The sequence below is a fragment of the Bos javanicus genome, chromosome 15 (assembly GCF_032452875.1).
Source record: "Bos javanicus breed banteng chromosome 15, ARS-OSU_banteng_1.0, whole genome shotgun sequence".
Classification (NCBI taxonomy): Eukaryota; Metazoa; Chordata; class Mammalia; order Artiodactyla; family Bovidae; genus Bos; species Bos javanicus.
Window position 1 is genome coordinate 43,621,107 of NC_083882.1, and position 25,870 is coordinate 43,646,976.

Below are 25,870 nucleotides of genomic sequence, written 5' to 3' on the forward strand. Positions count from 1 at the left end.
TGATGCTGTCCTTGTCTGGAATGGTGGCTCCCTCAGCCCTGCCCTCCCAGGACGGGCTTGTTGAGGAGAACCTGCCTGTCCTTTTTTCTCCACTGTCTTGTCCAAATGTGAACTGGGGGATTCTGGCCTTCCTTCTTGGAAAGGCACAGAAATGACCTCATTTTTCATCTCACTGCTGAGGCTGTTTTTGGCCCTTCCTTTGTTATGTTTGAGCGCTGGATTCATCTTAGATGAAGAGACAAGTGTAACTCTTAGGAGGCTCCTGGTGCCGTTCATCCCAGGGTCATGGGTGCCCCCGGATCCCAGTCTTCCTTGGTCTCAGTGTAAGAGAGGGGCTCAGGGTATGCTTCCAGCAATGGACAACTTGCTGTGACCCGCTGGGATTTTCATTCCTTTGCCTCCAAAGGTAACATCTCTCACTTGTTTCTTTCTGAAGATGTCGCCACCATCAGGACAAGTGTAACCTTTAAGCTAAATGAAGGCAAATGTAGTTTGAAAAAGGCTGAGCTGTTTCCTGAGGGTCTGCGACCAGTCCTCCCAGGTATGGAATCAGACGGCTGGTGCAGGAAGTGTGTCTGCATGCCGGGGAAGGGATCTGTAGCCAGCAGAGCCCTTCAGATGGGATCCTACGGTTCAGACTCTCTATGGACTCTCTTCTCAAGAGGAAGAAGACCCCTGCCTGGCAGCTCCATATGCCCCTGGGGTTACACATTAGGACCTCCTTTGCAGGGTACAGAGGGTGAACCTCTGGGGAAATCTGTGAGTTAATAGCAATCAATATGGGCTTAAGATGCATTAGTAACTTGTGATCATATTGGGTTAAAATTTCTAGATCTTAGAGTTTGCTTAAAATATAATCCAAAGAAATGAAAAAAGGTTTGGCTCAGAAAGGATCATCTTTGGTGAACAAAAATATCATATCCAGCTTTTCTGCTGGATCTCATCTTTGGAGGCAGTGATGCCATTGGCTTCAGCAGAACAAATACTTGCCAAGTAGACCTGGCTTTATGGAAAGAGCAGCATCCAACATTCCTCTTTCTCCCCAGCTCACATTTCCAGTATTAGTTCATAGAATAATTTTAGAGAATAAAAGAAAAATCAGGATTCATGTATTAGGGAGGGTTCTTTCCCTAGTCTACCCTCAAATAAATCATACAAACAAATAAAAGCATAGTCACTGTAGTCACATCTGGCTGCCTATTTTAAGTAACTAACCAAGATTAATTTGGGCACCTCCATTTGATGGAATTGGAGAAGGAAATGGCAACCCATTCCAATATCCTTACCTGGGAAATCCCACAGACAGAGGAGGCTGGGCACTACAGCCCATGAGGTTGCAAAGAGTTGGACACAACTTATCAACTAAGCAGCAACATTTTATTGAATATTACACAGCTATTAATTATGGGTTTTCTTGATGGAATGTTATGCAGCTGTTAATTATGGGTTTTCAAAGAATGTTTAATGACATTAGAAAATGTTATAATAAAGATGAAAAAAAGAGTCACATTTTGTATATCTAATATAACCTAAACTGTGTAAAAAAAAAAAAAAAGCATAAGTAGAAGAAAAACAAAGAAAACTCACCATGTCCTTATTAGTGGGTTAAATCTAGGTGGAAGGATGTTGAGTGATTTTAATTTTTTTGCTGAATTTTCCAAATTCCCCAATAGTGAGCATTTATACTTTTAATCAGAGGGTGAAAGCATTATTTAAAGATAGATTTGGTCTTTAGTTTATTTAATGATATTATACTAATGTTAATTTCTTAGTTTTGATAAAGATACATGTAAATATAAGATGTTAATATTAGAGAACACTGGATGAAGAGTATGTGAGAACTCTGAATACCCTCTCAGAAACTTTCCTATACATCTAAGCTTACTTCAAAATAAAAAAAATTTTTTAATAGATATGAGAAAATAGAAAGTGAAAGAGGTTCAAAATGAACATCTATCCAGTTTGAGATTTGAAGTGAGCCTTTTGAGAGGTAAGATGGATCTTTAGGGAAAAATTAATTGCCTTCTCCTTCCTTTGACCCTGATGCCTTGCTGATTTGAACATCCTTATAATGTTAAGAGAAGAATATGATACAGATAATTCATCAGTTCAGTTGAGATTAGTTCATTGTATGGATAGTATGTGGATCTGCTCTTTGGTTCTGGTTAACAATCATTAGTCAAAAGATTCACTGGAAGTCATGGAATGAGGAGTGAGGGTCAGAAACGAGCATGTCCAAAGCCTTACATAACACCTTCACTCCCGTCCTGTGTGCCTTCATGACTGTTTGGATCTGTTGATCTTTGTGCCATTTATTGCTCCTGGTTATTTCAAAATGAGTCGTCACTGTTGATGTGCTTTCCAGCTTTCTCTTTGAGTTGGAATTACTCCAAGGTCAGTTTGCCTGAAAGCAGGAGTTAATTTCCTTTCTACTCTCATGCTCGTTCCGTACTTGAAGACTCAGCCCCTGCTTGAGGCATCATAGTTCAGCTTTAAAGAAATGAACCCTGAGAACATGAATGCACCTTAGCAAACCACCAGTCAGGAAGGCAAGACAACCTTTGGTTCCAGTCTTCCACATGTGTGGCTGGTCATTCAGAAACATCAAGCATCTGTTCATGAAAATCAGTTTCGAGAGCTAATAGTAAAGTTACATAGGAGGCAATACTGGCTCTTCAAGATTATAGTGTCATCGTGCTCCAGGCTGAGGGCTTGCAGTGTCTTGGCATCTGGAGTTAATCATCTGGTCCCCAGAGAGCTGTTCTAATGAAATGTTTACAGAGTTTGAGCGAATGTTCAGCTGAGTGCTTTGCCAGGATTTGGCTTCCGATAATTTTGTTTCTCCATACAGAGAAGCACAGCTCAGTAAAAGAGAGCTTCCGCTACGCAAACCTTACATGCAGCTCTGGCAAGCAAGTCCCAGGAGGCCCTGGCCGACCGAACGCCCCTAAGGAAATGTTTATCACTGTTGAGTTTGAGCTTGAAACTAACCAAAAGGAGGTGACAGGTTGGTTTGAAAATAGTCTCTGGTGCCAGGCTTCTTACAGCTTTCTCCTGTTTCTTTGCCTTTTGCTCTTCATCATTCTTGTGGGGGGAAATTGTGCATTCACTTAAGTATCTCCTGTTTTTATTTTGTTTGTTTGTTTACCCCCAAACTACACTGAATTTGTTTGGAACCTGATGATTTTATCTGCCTCATCAAAACTCAAAGCTACCATTTTGGCCAACAAATTTCTGTTTGAATCAAATGCTGCCCAGCCTGCTAGGTGCCCAGCTCCATGTCTCTCCCCATGCTGTCTGCAGGGGGCTGTGAGTGTTGGTATGCCCTGCAGTCGGTCTAGACATAGTCCAGCAGATACGTACAGCAGCCTGAACTCCCCTCCACTGCACTCTCTGGTTTCTGCAGTGTCTTGTGATCTCAGTTGCATCGTAAAGCGAACAGAGAAGCGGCTCCGGAAGGCCATCCGCACTCTCCGGAAGGCTGCCCACAGGGAGCAGCTGCACCTCCAGCTCTCAGGCGTGAACCTTGAAGTGGCTAAAAAGTCTCCCCGAACATCTGAACGCCAGATAGAGTCCTGTGCAATGGGCCAGGACCATGGAGGAAACCAGTGTGGTGAGTGGCCTGCTAGCCGGGACATTTTTACTAATAGAACTCTCTTGAGCTCCAAAAACACTAAAGGTAGCCATAAGCAAGTCTGGCCCATCCTTTCTCCCCAGGCTCCTTCCAGAGAACACCTGGGATCCCCACCCTCATTTGAGATCTACACTTGGTATTGCCCTTGCCTACTGGATCAGGAGCCCCTGAACACAAGGAGTAGTGCCTGGCACTTAGTAAATGTCAGTTGAGTTGAGGGATGGGATGGAAGAGGCAGGGCTGATGAGAAGAGAGAGGGTTGTCCTTTAAGGGTCTGAGGGACCGTGGTCTTCAAAGCACTGTGGTTCCCCCAGCTGGGGCAAGACTGCAAATATAAGGCATCACTGAGCCTTCTCGACATTGCACTCTCAACAGTTCCCCTATCATCTCCCTATGGTTTGACCCATGATGGCAGTTAACAAACTCTTGTCCATAATTTTGTGGAGGGGAGAGGCTAGAGATCCTCAGCTGCTTTATGAGATCCCTGAACTATGGCCCAAGCTTCTGATGAAGTTCTAGGCAAGAGGAATCTGGGCAGGAGGTTCCAAGGTGGTCAGTCTTGAGGTGTGTTTGTTGTGAGAGATTGTTCTGGGCAATTATGGGAGACTCTACTGAAGGAGTCTTAGATGGGGGGAAAAGTAGGGTCTCACTTTATAGTAATGTAATGATTTGAGGCTTCACCTGTGACAGTCATAACACTAAGCACTTTATCTGCATTACTTCATTCAATCCTTATAGTCATCTGACCAGGCAGTGTTATTATCTGCATTTTACAGAAGAGCAAACTGGAGTTCAGAGGGGTAAGTGTTCTTGCTCAAGGTCACATGGATGGTCCTACTCCAAACCCTGTGCTCTGGTCCCAAAGAAAGGTGAATTTCAATAAGCAGACCCCTCCAGAGTAAAGTGATGTCCTTTCTAAAGTGTCATTAGAGGAGCAAGGCCTGAGAAATGAAGCTTGAGCTAAGGGGTAATAAATCAGTGTTTCAAAAGAAGCAAAGCTAAGTCCAGAGGCACTTGTTCAGAAAAGTTGTCAGCAATAGCTCCACATCCCTATTCTGTTGCTTTGCCAAAACATACTGGAAATCATGTGTAAAATCAGGTGGTAACTGTCTACCAGGGGGCTGTTCTCAAATAGTTGTAACTCTCATTCCAGCTGACTCACTTGAAAAAAAAAAAGATTAAAAACAACCCAGCTGGTTGATTTGTTCTCACTTAAAATTCGAAGAGTTCCAGTTTTCATACCAAAATGGTGATGAGAATTGGCTGTTGCTGCCCTGGTTTCTAGGGTGAGCTGCAGAAACTGTCAGGGACAGGCAGGTCTGTCCTGCTTCTGGCCTCTCAGAGCTGTATGGCACCCCTCATCCCCCAAATGCTGTCCTGGAGGTAGAGGATCCTGCAAGCTCGCCAGGGAGCTTTTATGGCCAGTTAAGAGTTCAGAAAAAGCTAATGTCAAGGGCCTTGGGGAACAACTCCCAGTGAGAGTATTATTAATACTACTATGGGCATGCTTCTGGGGAATAAAGAGCTCACGGTGAGGATCAGGAGTTACTTAACAGAGGCCTCATGACTGTGGCCGCTCATGGAAGACACACAGTACGAGGTCAGTGTGGCTGTTGTGTGTGTGATATCCTGAGGTGCTTGTCATGCCGAGTTGGGTTGGATTTGCTTCTACGAGAGGCCACGTGTCTTGTCTCAAGAGCTCCCTCTAGCACTGGATGAATTCTGTAGCCTGCAAGGGACTACAGGTTCACCCCGTCTGATAGCAGTGTTGACGATTTTACGATGTCAAGGAACACAGCCCAAGGAACTACCAGTGAAGCTTTCCGCCTGCTGGAGGGAGGAAGTGGGTATAAAGAAGGGTCAGTTGAGTTAGCTGGAAAGGCTTTTTACCCAGCAGACTCCTGGCAATGGCAAACCATGGTGTGTGTGTGTCTGTCTGTCTTATATTCCTGGTCGATTAACGCAGTTGTGTCCAACTGTTTGCAACCCCATGGGCTGTAACCCACCAGACTCCTCTGTCCATGGAATTCTCCAGGCAAGAATACTGGAGGGGGTAATCATTCCCTTCTCCAGGGGATCTTCCCGATCCAGGGATCAAACCCACAGACCCACATCTCCAGCATTGCAGGCAGATTCTTTACCATCTGAGCCACCAGAGAAGTCCTGCACTAATGATGTTAGAACTTCATAAAGACCAGGCTGACTGGTATATTCTGAACTCTGATAGCACCTGCAATGAAGACAAATGGAGGATAATTCTTTTGGGGAATTATTTTATATTTCTGGGACTTCTTTGGTAGCTCAGATGGTAAAGAATCTGCCTGCAGTGCAGGAGACCTGGGTTTAATCCCTGGGTCAGGAAGAGCCCCTAGAGAAGGGAATGGCTACCCACTGCAGTATTCTTGCCTAGAGAATGCCATGGACAGAGGAGCCTGGTGAGCTACTGTCCATTTATGTTTCTAGAAAAGAGCCCAAAGAGTGTTTTGAGTCACCTAGAAGGAGAGATGGGACTGTTATGTTTTTCCTTTAAAGTATTTTTATTTAGTTTTTAATTACCTATAAGTGGTACATGTGTTAAATGATATAGAAATGTACACAGGATGGAAATTTTCCAATCAGCTTCTAACCCCACTCCCCAGAAGTAATCACTGTCAATAGTTTGCTGTGGATTTTTCTACATCTGTTTTTATGCAGATATAAAAATGAAATTTTATTTATTCATTCAACGAATATTTATTGGGCACCAAATGTGTGCCAGGCACTATTCTAGGTGCTGGAATCCAGCAATGAGACAAAAAAGAGCAAAAATCTCAGCCCTTGCCGAGTTTAGAGTTCTAGAAGAGGGAGACAGGCCACAAACCAATAAAGAAGAAAGTATATCCTGTAGCAAATAGTGGTGAGGGAGTGAAGAACAGGTAAGCAAGGAAGTGGAATAGAAAATGCCGAGGTAGGACTTCCCTGGTGATCCAGTGGTTAAGACTCCACGCTTGCAATGCAGAGGGGTGCAGGTTTGATCTCTGGTCATGCCACGCAGCACAGCCATAAAATAAAAACAAACAAAAAGAAAATGCCAGGGAAAGGGGAGGGGTGGGGATGAAGGTACTCTGCCAAAATGCAGACTATGCTCAGGGGCTGTGGTCATTGAAAAGTGATATTTGGGGAGAGATGTGAAGGGTGGGAGGCACCGGCAGTGAGGACTTCTAGGGGAAGAGCCCCGGGTAAAGGAAACAGTGAGACTAAAACCCCGAGGCACCGAGGAGAAGGCTGGGGTGATGGGAGCTGGGTAAAGGAGGGTGGAAGAAGAAAGTCAGAGCAGAGGCACAGGGCCAGAGCACGTGGGGAGTGGAAACAGTGGTGAGGACTCTGAATCTGAGTAAGAGAAAAACCTGAGAAGGGGTTTTAGCAGAGCGATAACAAGGTTCTGACTTATGTTTGAAAAGGATAACTTTGGCTGCTGTATTAAAAACAGGCTGAAGGTTTGTGTGTGATAAAACAGTAAAAAATATATCAATGCAATTTTAACATACTGCATATTGTTTTTAACTACAGAGTAGATCATGGCCACCTTCCCATGCTAACAGAGGAGCTGTCGTACTTCTTTTAAAGCTTCCTGGTCTACGTTTGTCTTAAGACACCAGTATTTATTAGCCATACTCCTGAGGGTGACATTTAATCAAGCTATTCCTAATTTTTCTATTACCAACAATGCTGCAATAAATATTCTTTTTGTGCACAGACCAATATTTCTGGAAGATAGACTTGTAGATGTTTAATTGCAGGTCGAAGGACGTACATGTTTAAAACTGAATAGATACTGCTAATTCAACCTCCAAAAACATACTAATATATACTCCCCCCAACATTGTGATTGAGTGCTTATTGCCCCACATCATTGGTAACATGGATTATATTTTATTGATCTTTTTAATTTGCAACTCAGATTTGCAAATCTGATAAGTAAAAATGATGGTCATTTGAACTTGTTTTTCTTTGATTATTAGTAAAACTGAGTATGCTGTCATATGTCTGTGGCCATTTTGATTTCCTCTTCTAAGAATATCCATTTTCTTTAGCTATCTTTCCATTGAAGTTTTTGTTTTTCCAACATAATTTTTAAAAAATAAAATTTAAGGCCCCAAGTTTTATCAAAGAACATAGTCACGTCTGATCAAACATTTTCTTTCTTATAATAATTTTATATAGTAAAGTCTCATTATTTAAGGACTTTGAGGACAGCCCGCTCTGCAAGTGATCTTTGTACCATCTGTGATCAATTTTAGCAAGATGGCAAAAAAAAAAAAAAAATAGCAACTATATTCTCCAAGGAACAAATTCCTCAAGCTTGTAGTAATTCATAAAGTCCTTTGTATCTAAAGAAAAATTAATAATGACTTGGATTTCTCTTTTCTTTCATAGCTATTTATCCTTTCATAAAGGATACATTATTTAAGAAATATACTTGCTAAAGTATAAATTTTTGTATTTGATTATTTTGAAACTTGCCGAAATTTTAAAAAGACAACCCAGACAACTGGCAAACTGGGAAGTATTCTAGTGCCTGGGTCCTTGAGAAACTAGAAAAGTTTAATTCAAATGTTAATAGTAGTAGCTTTCTTCTGCAGCAGTTGGGAAAAATTAATTCAAACAGAATTTATTGAGATCCCACTCTGTGCCACAATAAGAACTTGGGATGAAGCAATAAGAATATAATGGGTGAAAACTGTGCTTTTATGAAGCTCACATTCTAATGCAGAGAGATGGGTAATCAAAAAGGAACGGAAAGGATAGTTTCAGAAATTATAAGTGCTATTGAACTAATAGAACAGAAAGTGTCAGAGGGGAGGAGAGATTTCTGCTCTTTACAGGGTATTCAAGGAAGGCTGCCAGAGCAGGTTGCGTTTGAGCTGAGACCTAAGTGAGAAGGAAGAACTGAGCATGCAAACCCAATGGAAGCAGGGAGTGCGTGAACAGAGGAGATAGCAGCACATGCAAAGGGCCTGAGGCAGGGAGAAGCCAGGTATTTTCTTCTTAATTTTTTCAAAACAGAAATTACTTGGAATTGAGCAGGTGGAAAATTTCTGTTTTAAATCAAGGAAAATGTAAGTGGTATATATAGACCAATATTAAACTAATATTTATCACCTAGACTTGATAGGAAATTCATTTAATTAAAACAGTTTAAAAAACACAATTTAGTAAAATGTTGACATCTATTGAACACTTAATGCATTCAGCCCTTTGTTAAGCACCTTACCTGTGTGTGTGTTTAGTCCCTTCAATCACTTCTGACTTTTTGCGACCCTGTGGACTCTAACTAACTTCTCTGTCCATGGGATTCTTCAGGCAAGAATACTGTAGAATACCAAGAATGGGTTGTCATGCTCTGCTCCAGGGGATCTTCCTGACCCAGGGATTGAACCTGAGTCTCTTATGTCTCCTGCATTGGCAGGTGGATTCTTTACCAGTAGTGCCACGTGGGAAGCCCTAAGCACCTTACAGGACTCTTCTAATTTAGTCCTTGTCACAAGTCTATTCTGCATCATCCCATTTTTATAGATAGGGAAACAAAGGCATGAGAAGGTAAGCAGTTTTCTCAATGTTGTGCAGCAAGCAAGTGGCAGAGCCAGGATTCAAATTCGGGTCTGACTCAAGAGCCCATGTTCCTAACTCTTAGTTCGAATACTCTCAGCTCTCCTGGGTACTGTGTATGCCCTGTGATTATCCTACTCATACCTAACTCATATGGAGAGTCCTCTGTGGGCCATCTTTGTGGTGGGTGCTGAGGAGGACTGAATAAGTAAGATAGCATCCCTCAAGTTGTCACCCTCCCAGGGAAGAGTCAGAGAAGCCTTCCCCAAAGAGGGGAAGCCTCAGTGAGCTTTAAAGGAAGCACAAAGGGAGCACAGATGATACATAAATGGGTAGAGGAACAGCCTTGGGCAGTGAGGACCAGCAAGATGTGCACAGGGAATCTTTGGCATTTCAGTATTACTATCCCTGGAGTGGAAGGTGGGATGTGGTGGGCAGCAGGGCTAGTGGGAAAAACATGGCTAAGTCATGAGAGACCTTGAATGTGTTTATCTGTAGGTGACAGGTATCATCAGAGGCTTTAATCAGGGAGCACAAGGTCATATTTATATTCTAGAAAGAGCTCTCCAACTGAATTGAGGGTCAGGACTGGAGGCAGAAAAGCCTATTTGAGAGCTTCTAAATGCTTTGCATAAGAGATACTGAGAACATGAAGGCACTAGATGGAATAGAAAAGCAACAGTGGATTAGAGAAATATTTAGGAGGAGACGTGAACAGCATTTGGTGATAAATTGGATTGGGGACTGAGATAAGGAAATGGTTGGGGTGAGCTCAGAGGTTTCCGACTTGGCCTCTGATCCTGCATTTTCTTCCCATATGTCCCCCATCTTACCCAGCCCTGTTTCGTATGCAGGAGGCACCAACAAAAAGCCTGTGGGTTGGTTGAATGGTAAGATGAATGTGATCACTGGGGAAGAAATAATCAAAAGATTTATAGGAAAAGCAGAAAAAAAAAATGGGCTCTTGAGAGGGCATGAGAAAGAATGAACACTCATATACCAGAAAAGGAGACTGAAGGCTGAGTTTGAGTTGAAGACACTGAAAAGTGCAGGTTGGCAAGTCGAGGAGGCTTTTGAGGCAGGGAGTGAAGCAGTCAGAGAAGTACTTTAGGAAGGTGAATCTGTGAGTAATAACAGAGCTGGGGCCAGGAGGAACAGCCAGCAAGGGAGTGCACTGGAAGGTTATTGCAGTAATCTAGATATGAGATGGTGAGGAGCAAAGGACACTAGTGCCATAGGGATAAAAAATCGGGGACAGACAAAAGGGACCCAGGTATAGGATGCTGCAGCAGGGAGAAGAGAAGTCTGGGATAATGTGGTTTGGAGCCTTGGTGACTGGGAGTGTAGAGATGCTGTTTATAAAGAGGATAAAGTCAGAGGGGGTAGGAAGACTTGGACAGGGAAAGGGAAGAGAAGCATTCCCCTTGGGAAAGTAGAATTTGAGTTACAACAAGACTCCCAGGCAGAAATGTCCACAGGCAGGTGGGAGTCTAGGAAAATGACGTCACCTTTCCAGGTGTAGACTGACCCCCCCCACCTTGCGTCTGTCCACACTGCTCTGACTTGCCTCCTGTTAAAAGGGATGAACAGCCCACACTCCTTCCTAGGGCCCACTCTTCCCCTGGGGCTCCAGGGCCCATTCCCTCTCACCATCTCAAGAGCAATGTTTCTGCTCTTGTCCCCACCGACCCTGCATCTCAGAATTCTCCTTCTCTACTGGATCATTTCCAACAGCACACAAACCTACTCCTTTCTTAAAACCCGCACAAATCCTCCTTTGACTTCTTTTGCTTCTCTCCAGATCCTGCCTCCTTTCTTTGACCCCCTGTCAAGCAAAACTCCCTGAAAGACTTGTCTAAATTCCCTGTCTTTGCTTCCTCATCGACCATTTTCTCCTCCACCCTTAACCAGCCTGGTTTTCATTCCCAACGTCTCCAGGGGAACTGCTTTTCCCAAGGTTTCTAACAACTTCCATGTTACCAAATCCAGGTTGCCAGCTGTCACCCAGACTCTGCTGACCCCTCCCTCCTCCCGGAAACTCTTCTCATGGGTTCAGACACCACACACCTCTGGTTCTCTTCCTGCTTCACTGGCTGCTCCCTTTTCATTTCCCATGCTGGGGTTCCCCTAATTTTTTTATCTCTAGACATTAGGGATCCCAGGGCTCAGTCCTCCATGCCCATCCCTTATTTTTTTTTTAACTCTCTTCGATGACCTCATTCAGCGCTGTGATAGTTTTAAATACCACCATATGCTGGTGACTCCCAAACTGCCCTCTACAACTCTAACCGCTGAACTTACCTGTCCTAGAGTTGCCGAATGTTTTATCACACATGTGCACACGCACACACACACACACACACACAGTGAAATATTTTTGAATTTATGAATTTTTACTTATTTTTAAATTATATACTTATACTATTGCCTAATATATTGTATGCATCATTTTAAAAAAAGAGATACAGATTAAATAAACAAAATTTTAAATAGCTGGCTAGCCTCTGAAGGCACCATGCTGACAACTCAGCAAGGTTTATTGTTAATGGTAGTGGCTGTAAATCATTTTTTTCAAATAGTCTTTTGTTCATTGCTAGTGTTTTGGCTCACTTCTTGTCAGAGCTGATTAAATCATTGCTGTTCTATCTTGGGATATGGTTTGACAAGAGCTGGTACCAGGAGAACAAGCTGTGTCCGTTCTGCGCTTCCCTGGGGCTCACCTGCGCCTGCATCCCTGGTCCTGCATCATGGGTCCAGGATTTCTACAAGAATTGTTGGAAGCTGCTTTCTACTTCATGATGGTTTGTTTGTTTGAGACCAGATAATATAATCAGGAAACCTGTTCAACGAGGCCTAATTAAAGTTCTTCTCGAGACACGGGAAAGAAGTCAGTCGGTACCTCCCCACTCGCAGGTCTCTTTCTTGGGGATTTTGTGTCTCCACATGTGTGTCTGACTTGTGGAGATGTGGGCTGACTGAGGGGCCAATCTCTCTTCTTTTTTAAACAGAAGAACTTAAAAAATATATATATTTTTTTCAGTTTTATTGAGATATAATAGACATGCAGCAAAGTATAAGTTTAAAGTGTACAGCATAATGATTTGACTTCCATGCATCATGAGATGATTACCACAGTAAGTTTAGTGAACATCCATCAGATCAAATAGTTACAGCACTGAAGAAATATGAAAAAAAAAGTTTCTCCTTGTGATGAGATCTCTTAGGGTTTACTCTCTTAATAACTATCGTGTATTACATACAGCAGTGTCAGTTATATTTATCATGTTGTACATTATATTCCTAGTACTTATCTTATAACTGGAAGTTTGTACTTATTGACCACCCTTATCCAATTTCCCCTTCTCCTACCCTGATCTCTTTTTCTGTGAGTTTGTTTGTTTTTGAATTATAGCTGACCTATAGCACTATGTTAGCTCCTGGTACATGACATAGTGATTTGATATTTCTATATATTTCAAAATGATTACTATGGTAAGTCTGGTTTAGATACTAAACCAATGAACCTTTCTTTATGTCTTATTTTTTAGATAAAATTTAATATGCATAGATGTGAAAATACTTTGTAAACTGCTGAGGTGTAGTAGTCTAGCTTGGAAACCACCAGCATAACGAATGCCTTCTCAATACCAACACTTGCATGGCCTCAAAGTTTCTTAAACTCAACATGTCTAAACAAAACCTTTTCTTCTCCTCCCTCACTCCACACCAAAACCCCCTTCACCCTCACCTCTTTAACTAGCTTCCCTGTTGCTTAGTTGCTCTAGTTGAAAGCCTCAGTTTTCTTGACCTCTCTTGTTCTGTCATGCTCCTTATTGAATCCATTAGCAAATCCTGTCAGATCCGCCTTTTTACCTGAGTCTAACTAGTTTTCTTTTCCTCTGTTTTTACTACTCTGTTCCAAACCACCACCATCTCCTGCCCAGTCTATTGCAATGGGCTCTGAATTGTTCACATTACCCTTGCCTGCCTTCCATCTGTTATCCGCACGGCAGCCAGAAGATCTTTTAGAAACGTAAGTCAGATCATGTCCCTGCCCATTCAAAACCTTCAGCACACTTTGAGTAAGGGCTAATTTCCTTACCGAGACCTTCAAGAATCTATGTAATCTGCCCCTTGCTTGCTTTTAGAGTTCATCTCATATCACCCAGCACGTTTCACTATGTTCCTGCTGCACTGGCTCTTTTGCTATCAGGCAAGACCATTGCAAAACTGCTTCCCTCATTTCACTCTGATCTCTGCCCACAGAGGCCTTTCTGAGCTATTCTTCTAAAATAGCATTCATGCAGACCACTAGTCTTTGCCTTACTCTCTTCCCTGTTTGAATTTTCTTCGTTGCACTTACCTCTCGTTAGCATTCTACTATATATTTATTTGTTTGCTCATTTATTGCCCATATTCTCCACTAGAGCAAGAGCCCCTTTAGGGCAGGGCCATGTCTGTCTTCTCTGCTGTATCTCCAGCTCCTAGACAGTACTGGTGCTAAGTACTTAATTGAATAAATGAGTAGATGAATCTTCACAAGAACAACAGATGACATCCCGATAGTCACCAACACTAAGAAAAAAGGGGGCTGGGGTAAATCTTTGGGGAAATATTTACATTGAGGGCAAAAGAGACATTTTAAACGCAGTGAAATCAGTCCCATTAACCAGGCATGAAGAAAACGTAGCATACCCTGGGAAGTCAACAAGGAAGGCATCAAGCTGGGCTCCTCTCTCCGCCTCAACTATAAGAAAGTTTTCAAATAGGAGACCTGAGAACACACCAAAACCTGGACAGACATGACAAGTCAACCTCTTGACCCAAGAGGGTGCTATTTCCTGTCACTCTGAAACACTTGTTTAAAAGGTGTTCAAGTCGGGATCCCTAGGCCACAGCACTGCCTCGGGTGCCGTTGCCTCTGAGCCAGGACAAAGCAGCAGCTCCAAGAGACCCTGGGAATTCATGTGGGCCGCTGGAGGCTCTCCAGAAGGTAGGGCGTGATCCTTAAGAAAACAGTCAAATGCTGGGGAGTGACCTCTATTATTAGGTTCACCATCTTAACCGCAGAGAGACCATAGTGTTTGTCCATAGCCTGAAATACTCAAAGGCCATGGTGTTGAAAAGAGGGCCAGCCTTCAGGTCTCTTTGTCACCATTAATCCTGGTCCCCACTGGTCTCTCCCTTTTGCATCAGAAAAGCTTTCTTTTTTTCTTTTTTTTGAAGAGGAGGAGAAAACAGCTGTGCGGGATTTGAGAACGGGATTTTAATGGTCACTGAAGACACACAAAAGCTTTGCTGTGATCGTGAAGTGTTACGGGGGCGATTGGCTCCTTTGTCTGGGGCAGCAAAACAAGCCGGCTGCTCAAGGAGAAAAGAGATGCAACTGGAACTGGGATGGAGGTCTCTTGAGGCCAGATCTTCAGCACATTTGCAAAGAGCTGTTTTCGGGCATCTCTTCATGACATTTCAGAATTTCTTTTTAGTGTTTGGCTCATTTTTACCTTGAGAAAGAAACAAATTAATCTGGAAGGTTGTTGGCATGGATTATTTTTGTGGGTCTGTAGGTATTTCTCTCTGGAAGGAAAATAGAAACTGTGAGTGACGAGTTTGTTAATGTGGAGCAGGCCTTTCACACTGAGAAAAAAGAATCAGTGCTTTCTTTTTGGGAGGGGGTGGGGGGGGGTGGCCGGTGGTGGCCTGAGGGGCATTTCTCAGTTCTTTGCTCACTTGAAAAATTGTAGCAGATGTGGGTTATTGTGAGGCTTCCCAAAATGTAACCTTGGGGAAAAAAAAGGTTTTGGAGCCGGGGCAGTCAGTAGTTTGAAGGAGGAGTGGACATCCAGAACAGCAGGAGTCCATTCAGTTACTCTTTACAGTAGGAACCAGGTCATTTTTATCCACTCACAGAGGGGGTCTTTTTCTGACAGAGGAACTGTGATGGAACAGACCAAGCTGATCTGACTCCAAGTTATGATTGGTGGGGCTGTTGGAATCATTGTTGTCCATATGGGCACTGTCGCTTTAGGTGAATGGGTGTTACAAAAACAGCCTTTCCCACAATGGACATGGCTTGGGCTAGAGGAGCCCCAGACAGCCTTGGTTTTATTTACTTCTTCCAGTCTTCATGACAGTTGGCTTGATAGAGTCATGAAGGGGTTAGCTCACATTTACTGTCTGTTGTAGGCACTGGAATAGTCAGGTGGGACCCAGGATAAAAATCCATGATTCCTAGTACGTAATTCAGCCCTGCTTTTCATGGGAGATGAGCTGAAACAGAGTAATTATGGAAACCATTATCCAGTAGGGCTACATTTAGAGACTAAGTCTGGAATTACAGGCTCTGTCTGCCACAGTTCAGTGCATCATATCCACTATAATGTCCTTTGCCAAGAAAGGAAGAGTTTAGTTCACTTATAATTTTTCTAAAAATATCATAAAATTAAATTTAAAAATGTGAATATTATAAAAGAAAATCCAAATAAACAATATAAAAAAGTATTAAGATTTAGATTTTAGTGTAGACTTTCTTGATTGATATTTTCATTGTAAAAGTAATATTTAAAGTGGCATTTTTCAGCTTACTATGATTTTTTTAGTCTCATTTTTGTTTTCTTTAGATTATGAAGTAAATAATGAAAAGATTTTTATTACTGGTAATAGAGAAAAAGTACATATGCAAATTGCACTTGTAGGGTAGGATGAAAACCAATGTTACCCCTGACACACATTCAAGGGCTATAATAACTAATTTTATTGTGTGATATTTTGTTTTGTAGTTCTGGGCAGCTTAGATATAAAAGAAAATGTGTTTATTCTGGTCAAACTCCCCATATGCCCCATAGAGAATCCTTGCAAAGTCTGGAATTGTGATTCAGTTGGCGCTTTTGTTCAATGATCTTTTTCCTCTTTAAACTCAAAGCTCTTGATCTCATTGTAGGTGTATTTCACAGATTAGTTGTGGAACCTTGGCAAAATTATTTAATGTCTCTAAGTCTCTGTGAAATGAAGCTAATCATAGCACCTTGCTCCTTTGGGTTGTTTCCAGGACTAAGTGAGATAATGTATGTAAAGCTTATTGCACAGTTGCCATGCCCATCTCCAGAGGATCATCCTGACCCAGGGATCAAACCTATATCTCCTACATCTTGTGCATTGGCAGCTGGATTCTTTACTACTAGCGTCACATGAGAAGCCCCAATAGATCACAAGTAGTCAACAAATGTTAGCCATCAGAAAGCCTGTTTGATGGTTCTGATGATGTTGTTTAAGTATTATACTAGGGAACCCACTTCAGTGTATTTACTTTATGTTCATATCCTAAATGGAGAAGGCAATGGCAACCGGCTTCAGTACTCTTGCCTGGAAAATCCCATGGGCAGAGGAGCCTGGTAGGCTGCAGTCCATGGGGTTGCTAAGAGTTGGACACCACTGAGCAATTTCCCTTTCACTTTTCACTTTCATGCATTGGAGAAGGAAATGGCAACCCACTCCAGTGTTCTTGCCTGGAGAATCCCAGGGACGGGGGAGCCTGGTGGGCTGCCGTCTATGGGGTCGCACAGAGTCAGACATGACTGAAGCAACTTAGCAGCAGCAGCATCATATCCTAAAATAAGATATAAGATGTTTGTTGTTTAACAACACCAAAAAATATGATCAGAAGCATTAACTTCCTTGTAGTTTATTCTTTCAGGAGATGCTTACTAGGATTTGCTGTTTGTAATGTATTATTACAAATATGAAGCATCCTATTTTGCACTGCTCATCTGTAAGACACTTGAAATCACCCTCCCCATAGCCAACAGTCAGTTCAGTTCAGTCGCTCAGTCATGTCTGACTCTTTGCGACCCCATGGACTGCAGCACTCCAGGCTTCCCTGTCCATCACTAACTCCTGGAGTTGCTCAAACTCCTGTCCATCGAGTCGGTGATGCCATCCAACCATCTCATCCTGTCATTTCCTTCTCCTCCTGCCCTCAATCTTTCCCAGCATCAGGTCTTTTCCAATGAGTCAGCTCTTCGCATCAGGTGGCCAAACTATTGGAGTTTCAGCTTCAGCATCAGTCCTTCCAATGAATATTCAGGACTGATTTCCTTTAGGATTGCCTGGTTGGATCTCCTTGCAGTCCAAGGGACTCTCAATAGTCTTCTCCAACATCACAGTGCAAAAGCATCGATTCTTCAGCACTCAGCTTTCTTTATGGTCCAACTCTCACATCCATACATGACTACTGGAAAAATTGTAGGTTTGACTAGATGGATCTTTGTTGGTAAAGTAATGTCTCTGCTTTTTAATATGCTGTCTAGGTTGGTCATAGCTTTTCTTCCAAGAAGCAGGCATCTTTTAATTTCATGGCTGCAGTCACCATCTGAGGTGATTTTGGAGCCCAAGAAAATAAAGTACCCACAGCCAACAGAGAGTGAGCATTTCAAAACACAGCTTCTGGTCATATTCCTTGCCTTTCAATGGCTCTTTCAGGATAAAATCCAATCCTTCAGGATAAAATCCAAAGGCCTGATACTCAAGGACTTTTTCAACCTATTTTTCTTCCCCAAACTTTCTTCCTCCCCTTTCCTCCCATATGTCAGACATGAATCCTTACAACCTACCCCTTTGCCTATCTGGGGAGCTCCTACTCATCCTTCAAGCCCTCTTGAAGATGTGGCCTCTTCTAGGAAGGCTTCTAGAATGCCAGTAGCCTGAATTAATAGCACCTGCTGCTGCTGCTAAGTTGCTTTAGTCATGTCCGACTCTGTGCAACCCCAGAGATGACAGCCCACCCGGCTCCCCCGTCCCTGGGATTCTCCAGGCAAGAACACTGGAATGGGTTGCCATTTCCTTCTCCAATGCATGAAAGTGAAAAGTGAAAGTGAAGTCGCTCAGTCACCTACCTGTCTATTATTCCAATACCAGTCCTATGTTCAGTGAATGATTTTCACCTTTATACTCCTGACAATCCCATGAAGTAGGGGATGTCATCAAGTGCTTGTGTTCAAAACTATTGAGGACCACTGTGATCCCTGCCCTCAAGGAACTCAAGGTTTAGGGAAAAAGGACCTGTAAACACCCCAGCAGAGGGTGACAGGGATAATGGCAGATGAGTGTGCACAAGGAACCCAGAGATGGCACATGTTCTGTATTCAGGGGGATTGTATAGGGAAGTGTGTGGTCAATGCCAGCAGTTGACCTTCATCCCCAGCACTCATACCATCCTTCCTTTGGCTCTGTCCTCTCACTGACCAGATCATTTCCCCCTTTGGCTAGTCAGTTGCAGGGCTGGGACATATTATGACGGAGCACAGGAACGCTGTATTTTATGTCCAAATGGAACCTTCCAAAATGAGGAAGGGCAAATTACATGCGAACCATGTCCAAGACCAGGAAGTCCTGGGACCCTGAAGACCCCAGAAGCTTGGAATGTGTCTGAATGTGGAGGTAAGAATTCTGTCTGTCCCTTCTTACTCCCCCAGTCTCTGAAATCATTGTTGAGACAGAAGGCATAAATAACATCTTAATGCAGAAAATGTGTACTACACCATGGAATTCCTACTGGTAGAAACTTTATTGGGCTCATCTTATTTGCTGAATAAATAAATGAAGACCTGATATAATACACTGGCAGAGAAAATGTGTATTTGTTGCAACTGCATGTTTCATCACTGTAAATAAATAACCTCTGAGACCTGAGTGATCAACCAGTGTGGAGCGACTCTCTGAAAATGTCAAAAAATGGAGAAAGTAGCTCTGATTATTTCAAGATTTCATCTCAAAGTCATAGCTTATTGCTTTTTTTCTTTAAATTGGAGGATAATTACTTTACAGTGTTGTGTTGGTTTCTGCCATATAACAATGTGAATCAGCCATAAGTATGCATATATCCCCTCCCCCTTGAACTTCCCTCCTACCTCCCACCCCATCCTGCCCCTCTACGTCATCACAGGGCACCAAGTTGAGCTCCCTGAGTTATATAGCAACTTCCCACTAGCTGTTTTACATATGGTAATGTTTATGTTTCAATGCTACACTTTCTGCTTGCCCCTGTGATTTTTTTAAAAGTGTCCATCTGGCTATTTTGTTAAAACTCCATGAAGAGTTTTTAATCATCTATAAAATATTAACTCTTGAGCCACACTTACTTGGGTTCTATGGGCTTTTTTCCCTATTTTACTGTAAATGTCTTTATTAAACAGTAGAAGGGCCAGCTGTCCTGACACTCTGTGGGCTCAAATGGATGGTGTGATTTGATCTGGAAATTTTTAGGTGATGTCCAGGGCTGAGTGCACCAGGGCCCTGGCAGCCCTGCCTCTCTTTCTAGTGACCTCTGGGGCCAACTTTAGTTCCCACCTTAATGACTCCAAACTCAACTACAGGACCTTTTCTGATTTAAAAATCAGATCCTCAGACTGACTATGTGACTTCTAGCATAAACTTTGGCCTGTTATGAAATCCTAGAACCAATGGTAAGATTGATAAGGAGGTACTTTGGGGGCATCTGTTCACACTTGTATGTGATCTCAATAATATATATATATTTATGGTAAATAAGAACACTAGTAATAATAATTTATTGAATACTTACCTGTGTCAGGCATCATGTAGGCATTCATGGATAGTTCAGTGAATTACTCATGTGGTTGCTGTATCACTACAAAAACTTTATGAGGTTAAAGTGACTCATTCAAGGTCACACAGCCAAAGAGCAGAGGATTTAGAATCAGAACCCAGGTCTGACAGACTCCAGACTCCTCCCTCAGGTGTATTTGTTAAATACTGTTATATCTATAACTTATGGTTAGAAATAAAACTGTGAAAATTAATAGAGGAGAGAGGATTAGGAATATGAGACAACAGATTTCTTTTTATAGCATCTTGCTAGTGACGAGCTAATTCCTAAGTAAATATGTGCTTTTAGAAATCCTTTTGTTTATGGCTGTAATTCTTGTCATAAACTAAAATAAATAAATAAGGTGTTTAAGGCTTCCCCGGTGGCACTGTGGTGAAGAATCCACCTGCCAGTGCAGGAGACACAGAAGACCTGGGTTCAGTCCCTTGTTTGGGAAGTCCCCTGGAGAAGGAAATGGCAACCCCCTCCAGTATCCTTACCTAGAGAATCTCCATGGACAGAGGAGCCTGGCAGGCTACAGTCCATGGGGCTGCAAAGAGTCGGACATGACTGAGCGACTGAGCATGCGCGCGCGCGCACACACACACACACACACACACACACACACACACACACAGGTGTTTAAATAAATGCCTCTGGGTCCCTCTGTTACTGTGGATGGGATTGGCTGTATTTAGTAGACTAAATGAGGGAGGCCAGGACTCCTCAATGTAAGGAGATGTAACTTAGTAAATAAAATTGGTAAAAACCGGTGGACCCTTCCATAACCAAGAGTCTTTTTATCCCAGGATGTAATCAGCTGGGTGACTGCAGGTAGAGAACCCTCTCTCTGGGGGCTCCAGCAGTGCAGTGGCTCCCTGGGCCCATGTAGTCCTCAGCCTGCAGCATATTCAGGCCTGCTCCATATTTCAGAAGAGTCAACACTTGTCTCCATCTTTGCCCTGTGGGTAAACATCAGGCACCCACAAGCCACTTCATCGGGGTCAGCCGAAGGGCAGGACAAGGCTTCTGCTTGCTGAGGTGGGAGCCGAGGTCAGCACAGGCGGACAGGCCTGACCACATCTCTCTGATCTCACTTGCAGAGAGGTGGGGCAGGCTCTCCCCGGGGGCCTTGCTCACCTAGGGTCATTCCTCCCCCAGGTCTGTGCCAACCTGGTGAATACTCTGCAGATGGCTTCACACCCTGCCAGCCCTGTGCCCGGGGCACATTCCAGCCTGAAGCCGGCCGCACCTCCTGCTTTCCCTGTGGAGGGGGCCTCCCCACCAAACACCCTGGAGCCACTTCCTTTCAGGACTGTGAAACCAGAGGTGAGGACTTGGCAGCTTGCCTTTTCCCCAAGCGGAATTTTCCTTTTGAGGACCAAGGAGTCTAGTACAGCTCAGGTCTCCAAGGCAATTCATTCCTGCAGGATGGGCAGGGAGCACAGGAACTGCCCAGACATGGGCCTCCTTGCCCTCCCACCTTGGCCCCTTTGGATGGGGCTGACTGCAGGGAGACCGGGGAGAAGCACCCAGGTTTAGTCCCCAGCCTCCCTCTGCTCCTTCCTTCCAGGTTCCTCTAGCACCTCTCCCTTACCTAGAGCTCCCTGCTCCAGAACAGACCCTGCCCCTTCTCTGGAACCTTACCCCTTCCTGCCAGAGTTCAGCCTGGACCCTGGGGTCGGCTCTGTGCCCCTCCATGCTCACAAGCTGCTGTGCGTGAAGACAGCTGTGAGCATTCGTGTCTGATGGCACAGACCCTAAACTCAGAAGATACACCCATACCTCATTCCCTTTGTAATTTTCTCAGTGTCATGAGTCACAGGTCCCACCCAAGCGGGCTATTTAGGGAATTAAGTGTTGATTAGCCCCAGATTAGTAGGGAAGCAGTACTTCACTTGGGAATAAACATTTCTTTCATGAACTGTGAAATTTCTTGTGTTGCATTTGATAAAAACAGTCTTTTGTTGTTGTTGTTGTTGTTCTCTCCACCCTCCCCCACTCCTGCAGTTCAGTGTTCACCTGGACATTTCTACAACACCACTACTCACCGATGCATTCGTTGCCCAGCAGGAACATACCAGCCAGAATTTGGAAAAAATCATTGTGTTTCCTGCCCAGGAAATACCACGACTGACTTTGATGGCTCCACAAACATAACCCAGTGTAAAAGTAGGTTTCCCTCTAAGGCTTTTCACAGTGGTGCTTAAGAGGGCAATGCCTGGGCTTCCCTGGGAGTGGGGGATGGCAGGGGTCCATGGTTCACTCAGGACCATGGAGCTGCTCTTAGCCCTGCTCAGGGCTCTGCCGATCAGCGCTGGACCCTCAGGTGCTCACCTGTATCCATCCAGTCTACTTCTCTAGACAGGCAAGCTGTACTGGCTGTAATTTCCCGCGAAGGGCAAAATGTCAGGTCAGCCCTGTTCAGCAAGCACTGTTTGAGGATCTGTACTGTGTCAGGCACTGCAGACAGAATGAGTCCTTGGTTCTGCAGGAGCCACGCCCTCTGTCTGGTGCTGTGCTATGCTTAGTCCCTCAGATGTGTCCGACTCTTTGCAACCCCATAGACTGTATGTAGCCCACCAGGCTCCTCTGTCCATGGGGATTCTCTAGGTAAGAACGCTGGAGTGGACTACCATATTCTCCTGCAGGGGATCTTCCCAACCCAGGGATTGAATTCAGGTCTCCCGCATTGCATTTGGATTCTTTACTGACTGAGCCACCAGGGGAGCCCTCTGTCTGGAGAGATGAGGAAAGGCTTCAGGAGGGCAGGAGAAGGTTTTGACAGGGAAGGTTGGCAGAGAGAAGAAGAATGAGCCTCAGGACCAGGAGAGCAGCTGGGAGGAAGCACAGACTCAGGAGAGTAAAAGGCTTTATGGGAGGAAACCCCTGGACCTGATCATGGAATGTGCTGCAGGGAGGCTGAGCAGACCAGGAAGGGAGGCCTTATTGACCAGAAAAGGAAGAAAAAGCATAACCTAAAAGTTGAGAGTTGTGTTTTATTTGGTACACAAAACTGAGAACTTAAGCCTGGAATGCAGCCTCTCTGATAAGCTGTAAGGAACTGCTCCAAAGAGGCAAGGGAGGAGCCAGGATACACAGCAGTAAAGAGAGACCAGGTAGTCGGAGCATCAGAAGACTACTGTTAATCAAAGAAAACCAGACATCTGAAGTTAAGGAATTTAACACTTTTCTGTGTATGGGAAGATGCAAGCGTCTGGGCTCACTGATATCATTCCTTCGATATGCACCTCAGCTATCTGGGGCCAGTGCCCTCTGCTTTCTCATCCTGAGTCTCCTCAGGGTGCATCCTTTAGGGTGCCTGCAGTGTCTCGTGGCTTGATGGCCGCAACATCCTTTGTTTCCTGCTATGGCAGGCAGCATTTTTTCACTGTGGTCTTGACTGCCAGGCTAGAGAGTTTGGTTTGTATTCTATAGGAATGGAGAGGTAAGTCATTCAACAACTTGTTGTACAGTTTGTTTGATTGTTGTTTATAACCACCATGTGAAATTCTCTAGTAAAGGCCAAAAGACAAACTAAGCTGATTCAGTGTCATTAAGACTGACATGAAGGGGAGCAGAAGGCTTCTCCAAACTGGAAGGGTAGGGGATTGGAGGGGTGAATCATTGGAATTTATGACTGGAAGAGTATCTAGTTTTCTCCCTATCCCAATGAAGTCCTTTTAATAACATCCTCATAGGTAGCTGTCTAGTCTCTTTTTGAACATTGGCCTTAACAGGAAGCTTAGTGCTGCTCATAATATCCTAGTCTGTTGGTAGATTAGACTTGGTCAGTTCACAGTGTGAGGAGATAAGGTTTTTCCTCCCTACCGAGATGAATCTGTCTCCTTGTCCCCCATCCCTGGCCCTCAGTTGTTTTTTAGTTCCTCGGGTGGCCAGTCAGGCTCAGAGGCATCCAGGGCTCTCCCCTCCCCTTTTTCTCTTCCAGGAACAAAAGCCTATTTATTTATTTTTTTCTGCCGGGAATAATAAATCCAAGTTACAACTAGAGAGGCCAAAGGTAGTCCCTCCAACATCTTCTTGAACACATTCACCTGATAGTTGTAAACGATAAGCTCCGTAAGGGCAAGAATATTTGTTGGATGAGTGGAGAGATAGTTAGTGAAGATGTGGCTGAGGTGGAGTGTGTGTGTGTGTGTGTGTGTACCCACAAGTGTGTACACACATGTCTTTGGTGCCAGAGGCGAATGTGTATCACGCCCCATACTGACTGATAGCTGAATGGAATTCTCTTCCCCACTTGAAAATAAAACATGGTCTTGACCAGAGAGAAAAGTGAGAGTATGGCTGTCAAGTCTTCACCAGAGATGGCTAGGAAAGGGTAGAATACACTCTGCTAACAGTCAGCTCTGTTCTCCCTATTTTGACAGACCTGCCCGTTCTGTACCACCCGTTCTCCCAGTGCTTGGACTTCGTAAACAAAACAGTAGAAAATAAAGTTATTCTTTTGTTTCACAAACACCTGCCCCTGACCTTCAAGTTGATGAGAAAATGATGCCCTGGGAACTCAGAGGGGTGGGCTCTGTGTGGAAAGCTAATGTACTTGGGCTCTTAGCGGGGGTTGGGGGGTTGGGGGGGGCGCTGGTACAGACTTATCCCCACAATGGTGTCACTTTCTGGCCCTGTTCCTCCGTGGGAACAGAGATGCAGTGGTTCTCCCTAGCCAAGCGGGTGCTGGCCGTGACATGATGGTGGCTGTGTTGTACTTTCATGACTCATGGCATTTCCTCTTCCAGACAGAAGATGCGGAGGGGAGCTGGGTGATTTCACCGGGTACATCGAATCCCCAAACTACCCAGGCAATTACCCAGCCAACACAGAATGTACCTGGACCATCAATCCACCCCCTAAGCGCCGCATCTTGATTGTGGTCCCTGAGATCTTCCTGCCCATAGAGGACGACTGTGGCGACTACCTCGTGATGCGGAAAACTGGTGCGTCTCACGCCTCTGCTCCCCTCCCTTTCTGAGGCCAGCAGGGAAGCCTGATGGCACACCACCTGGCTTTATTATTTTAAAAATTTTTTATTGATATAGAGTTGATTTACAAGATCATGTGAGTCTCAGGTGTACAATACAGTGATTCATATTCTTTTCCCTTATATGTTATTACATAATATTAAGTATAGTTCCCTGTGCTGTACCATATGTTCTTGTTGGTTATGCCAGACTTTAAATGGGAGATGCAGGCCTGGAATGCCACCCTGTATTAGAACAGAGATGAGACATGAGTTTATAGGGTTTTCCAAGAAAACAAAATTTAGACAAAACCACAGGTTGAGACCTCCTGTTGAACCCTAGACGAAGCAGTGCTGCAGGTCGGTCTCCCCTCTGTGCTCACTGGGAAGCCTCTTCGGCAAGGACACAGTGTCAGTGAACCTCAGGGAGGGCTGACTTCAGGACTCCAGACACAGGCCTCACCCTGGGAAACAGCTCATGGCTTGGGCACTGACCAAGACCAAGGGCCTGGTCCAGCCAGGAGGGACCCACCTCCCATCCTGACACATGACCTGGTGTGCATTAAAGGATACTGCCATCAACACAGCTTAGAGGCAGCATAGTGAGGGGGCTCTGCAGCCAGACTTCCTGGGTCAGAATCCCAACTCCACCTCTTATTAGTTCTATGATCTTGGAATACATTCTGGAACTTTCTGCCTCGGTGTGCTCATCTGTTAAAATGAGGATAATAATAGTTGCTACCTCATAAGGTTGTCGTGAGGAATAGATCAGTTTATATTTGCAAAGCACTGAGAATAATAATGACGCACCAGGCCACCACAGAGTGTTTGCCATTCTTGTTAGTGGTTGCAATGCCTGAAGTCAGGTGTGAGTCTGAGTCCCGATTTTTCCACATATGGGCTGTGTGACCCTGTGTGATCCATATACTTAATCTCTCTATAAGTGAGGGAACCACTGCACCAACTTCCTCTTGTTTGGGGGAGGGCAGGGTTAAGTGAGATAACGTCCATAAAGTGCAGCGCGCACTGCCTGGTCCTAGGAAGCATGCAGCCAATGCTGGTGATT

General features: G+C 44.1%; 1 protein-coding gene and 1 long non-coding RNA gene across 9 annotated transcripts in view; both read left to right on the forward strand.

Annotated features, from left to right (window-relative positions):
- Window positions 1-25,870, forward strand: part of SCUBE2 (signal peptide, CUB domain and EGF like domain containing 2) — a 67,986-nt gene that overhangs the window by 36,529 nt on the left and 5,587 nt on the right. For 4 of the 8 annotated variants that reach the window (XM_061440842.1, XM_061440844.1, XM_061440843.1 and 1 more), the window contains 7 exons: window positions 437-541; window positions 2,852-3,007; window positions 3,407-3,613; window positions 18,488-18,658; window positions 20,988-21,155; window positions 21,837-21,998; window positions 24,584-24,781. In XM_061440842.1, coding sequence (XP_061296826.1) covers window positions 437-541; window positions 2,852-3,007; window positions 3,407-3,613; window positions 18,488-18,658; window positions 20,988-21,155; window positions 21,837-21,998; window positions 24,584-24,781 — 1,167 coding nt within the window. The remainder of the gene's footprint in view (window positions 1-436; window positions 542-2,851; window positions 3,008-3,406; window positions 3,614-18,487; window positions 18,659-20,987; window positions 21,156-21,836; window positions 21,999-24,583; window positions 24,782-25,870) is intronic. The other 4 variants (XM_061440845.1, XM_061440846.1, XM_061440848.1 and 1 more) reach the window with 4 other exon arrangements.
- On the forward strand, window positions 3,620-7,655 carry LOC133261968 (uncharacterized). The gene is made up of 2 exons (XR_009741184.1): window positions 3,620-4,434; window positions 7,184-7,655. It is a non-coding gene; the product is annotated as an uncharacterized LOC133261968 (long non-coding RNA).